Below are 14861 nucleotides of genomic sequence, written 5' to 3' on the forward strand. Positions count from 1 at the left end.
AAACACTGTTTACGTCATAAGGTGACTGCAGATGACACAATTCAAAAAAAATATCCAATATAATCCCATTCAAGTAGATTCTCCTTGTCTGGATCAATCAGCATTGCAGTATATTAGACTTTCTCATGTAGATTTATTAATTATTTTGCTTATTGCAAACAATTTAATTAAAAAGTATAAATTTAAGTGACGTGCAAGTAATATCGAGAGTTACATTCCTAAGTTGGTAAAAGCGAGCTCTCTCTCTTCATTCAGTAAACCCATTTCACATGCAGTGTACAATAAATATTGACTCTCTCTTGATTTTTCATCTACTTGCTAACAAACAATGGGGGTAGACAGGGAGTACTTCAGTGTAACAAACTGAGGACAATAAGGTTCATAAACAATTGCCCTAGGTAATTTTATTTTGGTCTATAGCAATGAACAACAAAATGCTGCACAACAATACTCAGATTATGGGAAAGTGAACTGCAATATTGGAAATTTATGTCTGACCCAACCTGTATGAATTGATTGCAATAAAAATGCACACATTTTATACATATGTGAAACAGCTGTGTTCCTAAAAGTAACATGATTACCACTACCACATAGAGGTATTCAAAATATCAGCAATGGACATGAAAATGGTTAACAAGGCTTCATACAGTTTACTAAACCATAAAAACTTACTTGACAACTAGGAAACATGGTAATAAATATTAGATAATAGAGGATTAAAGTACCCGGTATTTATCTTTATTTCTATAAATATTTCAGCTGCTAATTACTATTAATCTCCGCTTGCATTCGAGTGTTTCTTCAGAAACTGGAAGCCTGATGCCAGTAAACCAGAAGATGACTTTAGATCAGTTCAATAGAAACAGTAACAGTTTGCTTTACTTTGTGTGTTAGTAGCTCAAAACTACTTCTAAAGGTATGCAGAGACAATTTTAACAAAAATGAATAGCAGAACCAATGCTTATGCTGTAGAGCTAGGTAATTTTTTATACTCTGTGTGTTCTATAAAATGCATATTTGTGTCTGTGTGCACTGACTTCTCCAATAGCCAATAGCCCTATCAAAAACTTACCACAGGATAATTAAATCATATATAATTACACAACAAATTTCCCTTTGGCCTACTCTACTACGAGTCTATTTTATGCATGCATACCCAGTTCAAAATTACATGGTGTACCTTAATGCAATTGCAGCAATATATTTGCCTCAAAAAGAAGTATACTTTGAGGTGCCTCAATGAAATCCAGCTTGATTACTACATTCCCATTATCATCTTCAGAGACAGTAACTCTGCAGCTTTTCTTAATGTAGGGAGTGTTCATTTTTACAAGTTTCTACATATTATGTTGTCCAGTTCACTTATTTTAATCTGTACGTCCTCCACATAACTTATTTCTATTATGGATTAACTGAAACTTTGCAATGAGACTTGCAAGCAATTTTACATTCTTATTGCCCACACAAGAAAAGTATGTTATTTTCATCGCACATTGTGAATAAGTATATCAGGAATACACTTTTAATCTGAAATGAGGCAGTGATTAAAATCTTCTAGTATATACAAATGAATGAAAGATTTTTCACAAATATGTACAGGTTATACTTTAATATCTATTCTTTAAAAAAATTAATAATCATCTACAAATATTACAACAAATCTTTTCATCTTAGATGTCTATTTCTGGGCTAGCTGTTCAATTTGTTTGATTATATCTTCTGCTTTAAGATTTGTTAATGAAACACAGCTTTCTTTTCCAAATTCTGAAATGGAAGAAAGACACAGATTAAGAAAATTTCATTTAATTATTTATTGTTATCTAAACATCTAAAAACTTATTATGCAGCATGGCACCTTATTAGCATTTAATTACAGATGATTAATAAAGTAAACACAGTTTGTAATAAGGAGAAAGGGTAAGCAGGTATATATATTACTACATTATCATTGATTAACACGTAACAATCAACATATGTGTATATATGAACAGAATGTCTTAATTTCTGATAAATTATTGGACTGTCAGCACCAACATGAGTCACATCACTTATGTAGAATACCTATTTTGTGTAATCTCCTCAAACATACTGTAATTATTGGATGTGATTTTAATTCTACAACAATCAAATGGGATGTTTACAGCTTTGTCAGCTGTGGGCATGACAAGACATCTTGCAAAACATCACTAAATGCCTTCTATCTAGGACAGATAGTTTGGTATTCCAACCAAGACAGAAATGGGTGCCTTACTAAGTACAAGGGTAACTACAACTGGTAGAGAGAGGTATATGCTCAGTATCCTAGACAAAGAAACAGTAGTCATCTCTCACAGAAGGACGAGAAATTTTTACCTCAGGACAAGAGGACACAGAAGAATTATGACTAGTTTAAAAGAATGGGTGAACAAGCAGTGGATATATTATATGTACCAAGTACAACATTTCATGATGGGAGTGACCATCCCTAGTCTACAGTCACTGAAAAGCAATTACTAAAGAAACAGAGACTACCACATAATAGATGTAAAATAGAGCATAAGGCTATTGATAGAGAGATAGAGATGCCGAAGGGAATACTTTTCTCTGTCAAGAGAGCAATGTGTGAAGGCTTCAGTGACTAACATAACAGAATAGTGTCAAAAAATCTTTCACAAAACCCAAAGTAATTATGGAAGTACATAAAGGCTGTTAGTGGTATCAAAGTTAGTTTCCATTCACTAATGGATAAGACAGGCACTGAAATTGTGAGCAGTAAAGCAAAAGCAGAAATGCTTAACTCAATTTTCAAATGTTCCTTTACACAGGAAAACTTTAGAGTATTACCCCAATTTAATCCTCATGCCACTGAAAAGATGAGCGAAATAAATATTATTATCTGTGGCATCGAGAAGCAGTTAAAACTGAACAAAGCTCCATGGCTCAGACTTCAGATTTTATATTGAATCTGCAGCCGAGTTAGCCCCTCTTAACTATAATCTACTGTACATTCTTCAAACAAAAAACTGTGCCTAGAAGTTGAAAGAAAGGATAGGTCACACCCTTCTACACGAAGGGTAGCAGAAGTGATCCAAGAAACTACCTTCCGATATCCTTGAATCTATTTGTTATAGAAACTTAGAACATATTCTGAGCTCAAACATAATGAGGTATCTAGAATGGAATACCTACAAGCACAAATCCCGAAAACACTGATCACGTGAAACCCAACTGGCACTTTTCTCCCATCATAGACCGAAAGCCTTGGATCAAGGCACTCAGGCACCTGCAGTGCGTCTTCGGGCTGAGGCACAGTAATCTTGGAAAATCGGGTTTTCTGCCGGTAATCTGTGTAGTACTTGCAAGTACAATGCAAATTAGTTACAGTATAATACAATTTCCAAAAGTAAATGACTCAGTAGCACATATTCACTTAATATCAGAAGTGCAGTCAAATGCGATATCAAACAGAATTTTAGAGTGAATTAAGGGTTTTTTGGTAGGGAGGATGTAGCAAGTGATCTTGGATTGAGAGCCATTGACAGAAGTAACCCTGGGTCTGCCCCATGAAAATATGATGGGGCCCTTGCTGTTCATGTCATACATTAATGAACTTACAGACAATTTTAATAGTAACCTTATACTTTTTGCAAATTATGCAGTCATCTATAATCAAATACTGTAAGAAACAAAATGCATAGTGGTGAAAAAGTATGCTATGAGTACACATACCCAGGTGTAGCACTACATAATGACATGAAATGATAACAGGAGGACAGTCATAGGCAAAGCACCTGACAAACTTAAATTTAATGACGGAATACTAGGGAAATGCATACAAGTCTCTCAAATGACCCAACCTAGAATATTGCTCAAAAGTTGGGAACCAACACCAAATTTTGTACGTGTTCAGAGAAAAGCCAGCAAGAATGGTCATAGGTTCGTTTGGCCTGTGGCACAGTGTCATAAAGGCACTGAAGAAAATGAACTTACATGACACTTGAAGATAGGTGTAAACAATCCTGAAACAGATCACTTACAAAGTTTCAAGAACATGACATTAGGAATTCGCTACAGCCCCCTACAGTTAACTCCCACAGGGGTCGTGAGAACAAGGTTAGATTAATTACAGCATGCACGGAGGCATTTAAACAATCATACTTCCCACACTCCATATGTGAATGGAACAGGAAAAAGCCCTAATAAACAGTAGAATGGGATGGACTGTCTGCCATGCACTTCACAGTGGTTTGCAGAGTATTTATGTAGATGTAGATACTAATTTGAAGGAACTGCCAAATAACTACTGGGAAACAAGTTGTCTCAGCTGCCAAGTTATTTTGTGAGCTATACATACCAAACAGCAAGCATCTAAAAATGAAGTGATATTAATGTGCAACTGCAATTTACACACAGCATACTCAAATCAAGAAAAATGTGAAACACCCATGTTCCATAAGTATAAACTAATAAATCTAAATGTATCAGTAGCTGATGAAAGCAGGAGGAATAATGTACTTTTCTTCATTTGTGTGTGAAAAATTTTTGGGTTTGTAAACACAAGGAAGCGATAAAGCTTATCTACACAGTAGCAAATCACACTGGTAAGCATAATGGCTGCTACTTCACAATCATGTACCTACAACTGCACATCCTTCAGTCTCTCAAACCTCCTAGATAGATGTAAAATTAATGTATTCAATTTAGTTATGATTACTGCCTGTGTAAGTCAAAAAGCTACTGCCTAGAGGGAGGTAAAAGCCAGCCCTTTTCCAGAAGATCTTTCAAGGACAAAGTGTGATTCAAAGAGTTAGGTAGATCTACTTCAAAAGTAAATCTAACAACAGAGGGGTGTGGGATGATGCTCACCAATATGGCTTACATGACGCTGAAAATTTTGAAATACTTACTAAATATTTTGGTCAGCTTCTTAATTGTCCAGAACCAATCCATAAGCTTGAATACTTAAACATTCATGAAAATCTAGAAGATTTACTCCACAACTAGCAAACAAATTGTGAAAGTTATTAAAACCTTACAAAGATAGTGAAGAAGACTATTGCAGCAGAACTTTTGAAAACTGAGCTAAAATTAATCTCTGAGGAAACCTGGAACACAGAAAATCTCCCAGTAGAGAAGAAGGTGGCCTCGATACATCCACTACATAATAAACAGGATATTAACAACCACAGAGAAACTTCTTTGAGCTAGTTGCCTATATAACATGTTTTCGATTACACTAAACTGAGTACAAAAAACATTGGACAGTAATTTACATGAATAAAATTAATATTAGGAAGGGCATATCATGTTCTGAACAAATATTTAATGTAAAGTCAATCATTTGCCACAGATAAATAAATTCAAAAGACGTTTGCCAACTTCCAAAAGACCATCGATTCTACTGACAGAAACTATGGACCCCAGGAAAAAGTAAAACACTCTCTGAAGCCTTATGTGTGGAGGAAGATTTTTGAGAAGGCATAGTCATAACCGCACCACAGCTGAGTCGATTAACGCAGACTGGCAATTCGTGGAAACCAGGTTCAATTCCTCCTGTTACCAACAGTTTTTTTCCAGTCTATTTTATTCCTCACAATGTTAAACTGAGCTCTGAGCACTATGGGACTTAACATCAATGTTAAAATATTAACTACAAAATTTAAATACATTCAGTTAGATATGATTACTACCCTTGTAAGTCAAAAGGCTGGAGCCCACATCATTGTAGCACACTGGTAAAATTTTGCACAAGCCGCCACTACTTTATTATCCTCTGATCATACATTTATATCTTTTAGCTTGTGATCAATTTTGCACGGCAGTAGCTCTGGTGTCTTGTGATTATAATGCTGCTGCTGTTGGCAAACAGAATTTTGTCTTCCACTGTGATTTTTTCTGGGAAGTAATTAATATAGACTATAAGCTTGGCCCAATATACAACCCTGTGGAACTCTCTTGTTAATATGTTCGGCGTATGACATGTTTCTTTATACGGCTGAGATTTCTACTGGTCTGTCAAATTTCTATCTATGTACTATCTTTGTGAGATACAACTGGAACCACATACTTTTTACTCTTACTACTACAACTAGTACTAATACTACTCCCGGTGGAGAAGTTTTTGTGACGAACTGTGTTGAATGGATTGGATACATCTGAACAAATCCTGTTACATAATCACCAACTCTATCCATGGGCTCCATCATGATATTAGTACACTCTGCTATTGCAGCTTCTGCACTACTGCATTGTTGTAATCCAAATTGTGATTTCGTTAGCAAATTGTATTTATTAAGGCAGCCCACAAGCCTACCTTTCATGACTGTTTCGATTATCTTTGAAAAATGAAGACAATAGTGGTACTGGTCTACAGTTTTCAACGTTTTCAAAACCACGATTGTGTGCACTGGCAAACTCAGACTTGCTTTATAGTTCTCAAGAGAGGTATGTCAACTGACTGATTTGCTTATGGTGTGTTAGGTGCCCCTCTGTGCTATCTAAGCATTCCTTCAGCACACACATTGGAACTTCATTGAAGCCGAGGATATTTTTTTTTTTAACCTGCATATTACATTTCTGAATTCCTACTCCGTAGTGGGTAACAACATATAGAGTTTGTTATGTAGCTTCTGGGATATAATATGTACAATTCTAGAAAGTTTTGCTCTAGGTTTGTTGCATTGATGGTGAAAAATGTGTATGAAATTTTGTCACTTTACTTGGATTACAAATTAACACTATTCTGGAACTTACTTTCTGATTTCTTCCCCATTTCCTTTCTTACAACTACCTCAATTGCTTTGCTTTTACTGTCTGAATTGCATATGGCACAGTCTTTCATGGCATTCTCTTTTGCTAGCAAGATCTTCCTTCATATTTTTTGTATTTTTATAATACAAACACTGATGAAAATTTACAGTACTTAGCCATTACATTGCCTTCAGCATACATTCCTCCCATATCTGGCAGTGCAGCTGCTTTTGCAAAATTATACATTTCTGACTTCGAAATAAACTCTCATTAACTTGTTTCCCGAGAGATTTTTCTGTAACTATATTAAGATCAATAACTTGTCAAAAGCCCCAGATTTTTTGCAGTCATACTTGGCTCAACATCAATGACCTATTGTTGATGCTGTTCTTTTGGTTATTCTTGTAGCAATATTGGCCAATGATGCAGTACCAAAGCTCTGCAGTATGTTGATGAAAGTATTATTAATTTCATTGTTGCAACTTGTGTCAAAATTTGTGTCCTCACATAATATTATCCTTAAGGTTACACACCATATCCAGAGCTTGAGTTCATTTACTCAAGACAACATCCAAATTGTCACTTTGTGATCTGTACACACACACAGTAAGGTTAATTTCATTTTCTGTCTGATTAATTCTGTTCCCTTCACCACATAAGCCAATGTCAGGCTGACTGAACCTTTGTACCTTATACAGGGTGTTACAAAAAGGTACGGCCAAACTTTCAGGAAACATTCCTCTCACACAAATAAAGAAAAGATGTTATGTGGACATGTGTCCGGAAACACTTAATTTCCATGTTAGAGCTCATTTTAGTTTCGTCAGTATGTACTGTACAACATGATCAAATTGTAAATTTTCACAATCAACATGTGTGGGCTGACGAGAATCCGCATGCAATCACGACATCAACACAGATTTTCTGTGAACGTTTGGGCAGGTATTGTTGGTGATGTCTTGATTGGGCCCCATGTTCTTCCACCTATGCTCAATGGAGCACGTTATCATGATTTCATATAGGATACTCTACCTGTGCTGCTAGAACATGTGCCTTTACAAGTACAACACAACATGTGGTTCATGCACGATGGAGCTCCTGCACATTTCAGTCGAAGTGTTCGTACACTTCTCAACAACAGATTCGGTGACCGATGGATTGGTAGAGGCGGACCAATTCCATGGCCTCCACACTCTCCTGACCTCAACCCTCTTGACTTTCATTTATGGGGGCATTTGAAAGCTCTTGTCTACGCAACCCCGGTACCAAATGTAGAGACTCTTCATGCTCATATTGTGGACGGCTGTGATACAATACGCCATTCTCTAGGGCTGCATCAGCGCTTCAGGGATTCCATGCGACGGAGGGTGGATGCATGTATCCTCTCTAACGGAGGACCTTTTTAACATTTCCTGTAACAAAGTGTTTGAAGTCACTCTGGTACGTTCTGTTGCTGTGTGTTCCCATTCCATGATTAATGTGATTTGAAGAGAAGTTATAAAATGAGCTCTAAAATGAAAAGTAAGCGTTTCCGGACACGTGTCCACATAACATATTTTCTTTCTTTGTGTGTGAGGAATGTTTCCTGAAAGTTTGGCCGTACCTTTTTGTAACACCCTGTATACATGATCCTCCATCTTTCAGAGATGTTCAACAGCAACATGCTCTTTCACAAGAGGTTAAAGGTTCACTCATTATTTGTGTTTCCTTGTACCAATGCTCTGTGATATGTAATACTGATACATATGAGGAAAGGATTTATATTTCAAGCTACTTGATTTTGTTACTTGTTTATTAAATATTTTGAGATATAATTGTTAGACCAGTAAACTGTTCATCACTGTTTGCCCTGAAGGTTTCTTCTTTTCTCTGGTCAATAAGAAATTGTTCGAGCATAAAGAACATATCATGAAGAAGCAATAGTTGTGAAAGATTACTTAGAATGTATAGGACTAGAAACATACAAAAAATTGGCTACAGTCAAAGATTTTCAACTGTGTACAGTTGTTAGAGACCTTACAGACTTCCAGGTGGAGGCTAGAAAAAAAAGTCATTGTTCTTTTTAAAAGGATGATAAGGAATATCAAATGTGATAGAAAACTAGTGGGTATCTGCTGATATTTAAATGCTGATTTTTTGACCGATTCAAACAACAGAAAAGACAGTCAATATCTTGGGTTCATACCAAAAGCTAACACTCCATCATGAATTAACAATGAACGAAATACTCCAGCAGTTTTCCTATTAAAAAAAAGTACATAGCCTAACTACTGCAACAAATATTGGCAAGAATAACTGTGAGACTTACCACTCAGGTCCACGTAAACACTGGCAGAAAATGGACACAATTGAACATAATTATTAAACAGAGATTTCTGAGAAAGTAATATTAGGATTTACTTCCCAATCCACAACAAGGTTGCTGGAGATGGGGCACAGGTTCAGACAGAGGAGAGATCAGGAAGGAAATCAGCTGTGTCCTTTTCAAAAGTAAGTGTCTCAAACTTGCCTCAAGCAATTAAGCGAAAGTGTAAGTTACACCAAAAACTGTAATTTTTTCTATATACAAAATATTTATACAACTAAAATACAAAAAAGCACAAAATATGAAACTGATGATAAAATGTCATTAGGCCTAAGATTTATTAGTATTTCATGGCACATGAAAACTAAATATGGTCTTGCAGAAACTACAACTGAACTGTAAATTGAAGATATAGCCAGGGTTTGGAGAATTCTGCAATGGAAAATGTTAATTACAGCAAGATAAACAATAATTTAAAAATGAGATTGCTTTTAGAAAACTTATCTATGATCAAGTTTTCCAAATTGATCTCTTTTATTCTATCTTTGCAAGTCCTTAAGAACACACTTTAAAAATGTTGTCTTCAGCCACATCCTAAACCGCCAGAGGGTACCACTATATTTGTCAGCAGTGCAAAAGATGGTGGCATTGTCATGTAATTCAGTGGAGCCCTAAGGGAGATCACGTTTATCATGAGGTCATTATTCATCCTTAAAGCATAGCATCTTTCATTTCAAGGTTGTTTAGTGACAGTGTGTCTTTCACAGGATGATAATTTATATTTTTTGTAATGATGATATGAATAACAATTTCTTTGACAGGCTTATTTTCTGTAAAACCTTCATTAAGGTGTAAGCACTGAATAAAATGAACTATTCTTTAATAATTAAAGTCCACATACACAGAGTTTTGTATAGCAGGGAATAACTTGACAAACTTGAGACTGCCTTCCTCTTTTGGCATAGTCCAGCGTATGTACTTCATAAAATATCTTACATAACTTCACGTTTGCAAAAACATGTAATCTGTCAGGCTGCTGACAAAACTTTTATGACCATGTAACCCATACTACAAAATCAGATTCACTGAGCAGGTACCACATAAAGGAAATACAAATGTATATTTCTCACCATATCTCGCATACAATCTAGGTTGAACACCGCTACATTCCCTTATGAGGATTGGGAATTTTGGATTACTGTTCTTTAGTCCAACGTAATAATTTTCGACAAAATCCCTGGAAAAATTTAACATACAACTATTACTTCTCCGGTTACCATAGTAGACGAAAAAATAAGGAGCTGAAATGTTATCTACCTAACGCCCTTGCTTGCATTTGAAGTTTGGCACAAGTGAACTCTTAGCTCTTTTAAATGTGAGCCAAATTTTATTGCTCTGCTTGCCATGATCAGTTCTAGCAGAACACACACATCGGCGTCTGTACTCTCTAGTATCCTACTACCAGAGTTATTATTATATCCAATGAACTTCGTATCGAAGACTAGACTCAGACATGACTATCGAGTAAACGGTAGTTACAACAGAAATTACGTTGTGTACGGAACGAAAATAGGTAAACTAACGAGCTATGTAAACAATCGAATCACGAATAAACAAAATAACATAAAATTGTTATTAGTACCTTGGCTGCCTTTTGGCCCTTTTCACACGGGAGGTCGTGCACCCAGCTGCAGACAGTTGAAGCGTTTCACGTTACATTATGGGTCCTTTTACACGATAGACTCTCAGCTTCGACTTTGGCTTACTGAGCCACAGTGTAGCTTGTCAAGTGACTCGCCTACAACTCGATTTACATGGAGCCCTATGGGAGCTTTCACACGGGATACAGTGTGCCACTTGTCGCCGTCCGCGCGTATTTTCAGTACACATTGTTGACTCAACGGCACTACTGTTTGTGCCCATTGGCCAGTGTAGATCACTAGTAAATGTCTGCGTGAGTGTGTCCGACATAAAGTGTTTCCTTGCGCAGCGTAGGCCAGTTCTGGGGAACTGTTTAACGCCTGATTATTCGAACAAAGTAAAAAAGGCCGAAGCTTGGAATGAGATCTGTTTAATGTATAACGCCGATTTTAACACCTTTCCGCCACAGGAGAAGAAAATATTAATATTAAAGAAATTTTATTGTCATTCAGCTCGTTACAGCAACAGACAAAGTCAAGAGCATACATTCCTCAATGTACTTTAGTTTACATGAAATGGGTAAAAGTAGAAACTACATGTTACAAAGCAGTACTTTGATCTTCAAAAAATTCATCGACAATGTAAAAAGAATAAATTTTTTTTTTGGTAAGTACGTGTAAATTATTTTTTTAAAATCTGTTAATAGGTATTTTCTGTACGAACATACGAATCTGATACATTGTATTGCAGTTCATTTTATGCTAAGTGACAATACATCACAGTTATCTTCCTCAACGTTTACATTACGCTTGCATTAGAGAACACTGCCGTTCCCCTCCTGGTGATGAAGTAGTCTGCAAAATTACTGCGAGTACTTTTAATTACAATCGATCTACAGTTAGTAACTAAGCCATATACTGTATCTTTAAAACCATTACAGTGCAAACTATGTTCAAATTTTATTCCATATCTGGTGCGAACATAATAATGAAGCACAATGCAACACTTCATGTCTTCTACAAACTTGAGGGAGACACTCAATGGTCGGTGAAAAATTCGCCACTTATTCCACAATATTCCAGTGAGGCGACTTGCTCTAGACAGACGGCAGTTTGATTCCATCAGGCGTTCCACTTGTTCCACGAAAGCATGGGAAGCCATCCGGAGGATTTCCAGTACACACAGCCGTTTACCGATAGCAGTGCTGGAACAGGGGTGCCTCCAAACAACACCCAGAGACATTGCTCAGACGCTGGCCTACCATTTTGCACAAATTACTGCCAATGCATGCCAGGCTCCAGTGTTTGTCACTACCGTGCGATTGTAGAGAGGGCAAAGTTGGACTTCAGATCCAACAGTTCTGAGGCCTACAATTCCCTTTTCTCGATGTGGAAGCTCGAATCGGCACTGACTGAGACTTATCACTCTGCGCCTGGTCACGACCGCATCCGGTACTGCGTGCTTCAACATTTGCCAGTGGCATCCAAGGAAATACTCCTCGAATGTTTTAATCTAATATGGCAGACAGACAACTTCCCCAACTCGTGGAGGGAGGCAATTCTGAACCCTCACCTCAAACCAGGAAAGGACTGCACGTGTCCCAGTAGTTATTGGAATATCGTCTTAACGAGCTGTGTAGGAAAGACCATGGAGTGAATGGTTAACCACTGTCTGGTCTGATTGTTAGAGACCAGGCAACTCCTTAGCCATTCTCAGTGTGGATCTGATGATTTCGGTCCACTGTCCACAACCTGAGCCTCCTAAGAGGCGGCTATTCAGCAGGCTTTCCTTCATAAGCATCACTATATTGGCATTTTCATCTGTATAAGTAAGGCATACGAGGCTACTTGGAGACACTGTATTGTCACACAACTGCAGCAATGGGTCTTTCATGGCCACCTCCCCATTTTCATTTGGTCTTTCGTGTCTCAGCGGTTTTTTAGGACCCAAGTTGGTGACATGCTGTCTAATCAATTTGAGCGGGAGAATGGTGTCCCTCAGGGCAGTGTTTTAAGTGTTGCCCCCTTTGTCATAGCCATCAACAGTATCATATCTATGGTAAGGAGTCCAGTACAGTGCTCCTTATTTGTGAACGATTTTCCTGTTTGCTTTTCCTCCTCCAGTGCTGCAACGGTGAGCCATCAGTTGCAACTTACAGTGTGCCGGTTAGATGAGCAGTCTGCAAAGATGGGTTTTCAGTTTTCTGCTGATAAGTGTGTGTGTTCATTTTAATCACTCTCGTTTTCTTTTTAATTTGCCTGTCTTGAAGATGGGGGACACCACCCTATATTTTAGCGACACAGTGTGGTTTCTGGGCCTCATTTTTGACTCCAGATTATCATGGTTGCCACACCTGTGAGACTTGAAAGCTAGAACCCTGAAGGCACTGAACATCCTCAAGTGCCTTAGCCACAGGTCTTGAGGGGGGGGGGGGGGCATCACCCTCAGTTTCATCGGGCTTTTGCACATTTGTGCATTCGCGGCTAGACTACGGGTGCATGGTATATGGATCAGTCAGGCCCTCTTATAGTGGATCATTGACACTATCCACTATGAGGGGATTTGGCTGGCCACAGGTGCTTATTGGACCAGTCCCATACCCAGCCTCTGTGATGAGGCAGGGGAACTGCCACTTGCCGTCTGGCACCAGCTCCTCATGGTGAGCCAAGCATGTAACTTCCTCACAGCTCCAACTTCACCCGCACTCCATACTGTTGTCATCCACATCTGGAGTGGCTTTTTCCAACCGTCCATGAGCCACAATACCATTTGGGATCTGCATGCAGCTTGTGCTGGAGTAACTTGGTGTGGCACCAGTCCAACCCCAAATCCGGGGTTTTAACCATCTGCTGCCCTGGTTACTGAAGAGACCCAGAGTGATTTTAGATTTGGTGCAGTACAGGAGAGATAGCAGTCCTGCTTCCGATTTTAATGCGGTATTTTCTACTGTTTTATCTGAGCACCACACCCATTTAGCTGCAGTAACGCTATTCATCTGTCCTCGGCGGCTTAGATGGATAGAGCGTCTGCCATGTAAGCAGAAGATCCCGGGTTTGAGTCCCAGTCGGGGGACACATTTCCAGCTGTGAGGTAGATCAACATATGTCGGCAGCTAAGGGTTTCAATTAATTATCATTTATTCTCGAGAAGCTGCACGGTCATCAATGATATCTGTTGTTTCGAGAACAGTTACTATCTTCATATATATATAGTTAAAGGCTAACCAGCCATTGACCTTCGTCTGTGCGTATGCGCAGAGGTTGCCCGAACTCTTACGGGAATCGTCACCTTAGTGTGCGCGAGTAATGAGTGGATGGGAAAATATCTATTAGGTAAATTAAGTATGTAGATTGTGAACAGTTGGGAATGTGGGTCTCACGGGAAGCGTGCAAGGGATATGTCCCTGCAGTCGCCCTGTCCATCTGTCCTTGGTGGCTCAGATGGACAGAGCGTCTGCCATGTAAGCAGGAGATCCCGGGTTCGAGTCCCGGTCGGGGCACACATTTTCAGCTGTCCTCATCAAGGTATATCAACAACACCTGTCGGCAGCTGAGGGTTTCAATTAATTATCATTTAAGTTGTGTAATGTTTTACACTGAAGCATTGATGGTAGAGAAGAGAATAGGACAACATCGTCTGATGAGTATATACTTTGATACTATGAATATAATAGAGGGAAACATTCCACGTGGGAAAAATATATCTAAAAACACAGATGATGTGACTTACCGAACGAAAGTGCTGGCAGGTCGATAGACACACAAACAAACACAAACATACACACGAAATTCAAGCTTTCGCAACAAACTGTTGCCTCATCAGGAAAGAGGGAAGGAGAGAGAAAGACGAAAGGATGTGGGTTTTTACCCTAAGGTAAGTCTTTCCGCTCCCGGGATTGGAATGACTCCTTACCCTCTCCCTTAAAACCCACATCCTTTCGTCTTTCCCTCTCCTTCCCTCTTTCCTGATGACGCAACAGTTTGTTGCGAAAGCTTGAATTTCGTGTGTATGTTTGTGTTTGTTTGTGTGTCTATCGACCTGCCAGCACTTTCATTCGGTAAGTCACATCATCTGTGTTTTTAGATACTTTGATACTATCTTTGATAAAAGATTTGGTAGCTACTCCAGAACACAGCAAGCCTCAGGCAAAATGTGAATTAATGCAGGTGTTTTCTAAATATAA

At 38.3% G+C, this 14861-nt stretch overlaps 1 protein-coding gene across 1 annotated transcript; it reads right to left on the bottom strand.

The window, feature by feature from the left end:
- Window positions 1–1593: 1593 nt before the first annotated feature.
- LOC126235910 (NADH dehydrogenase [ubiquinone] 1 alpha subcomplex subunit 2) lies at window positions 1594–10504 on the bottom strand. The gene is made up of 3 exons (XM_049944863.1): window positions 10355–10504; window positions 10168–10274; window positions 1594–1767 (listed from the first exon to the last, which is right to left on the bottom strand). Exons 1-3 carry the CDS (start codon window positions 10441–10443, stop codon window positions 1682–1684), a joined length of 282 nt encoding a protein of 93 aa, XP_049800820.1. The 5' UTR covers window positions 10444–10504; the 3' UTR covers window positions 1594–1681.
- Window positions 10505–14861: the final 4357 nt, after the last annotated feature.

The sequence above is a fragment of the Schistocerca nitens genome, chromosome 2 (genome assembly GCF_023898315.1).
Source record: "Schistocerca nitens isolate TAMUIC-IGC-003100 chromosome 2, iqSchNite1.1, whole genome shotgun sequence".
NCBI lineage: Eukaryota > Metazoa > Arthropoda > Insecta > Orthoptera > Acrididae > Schistocerca > Schistocerca nitens.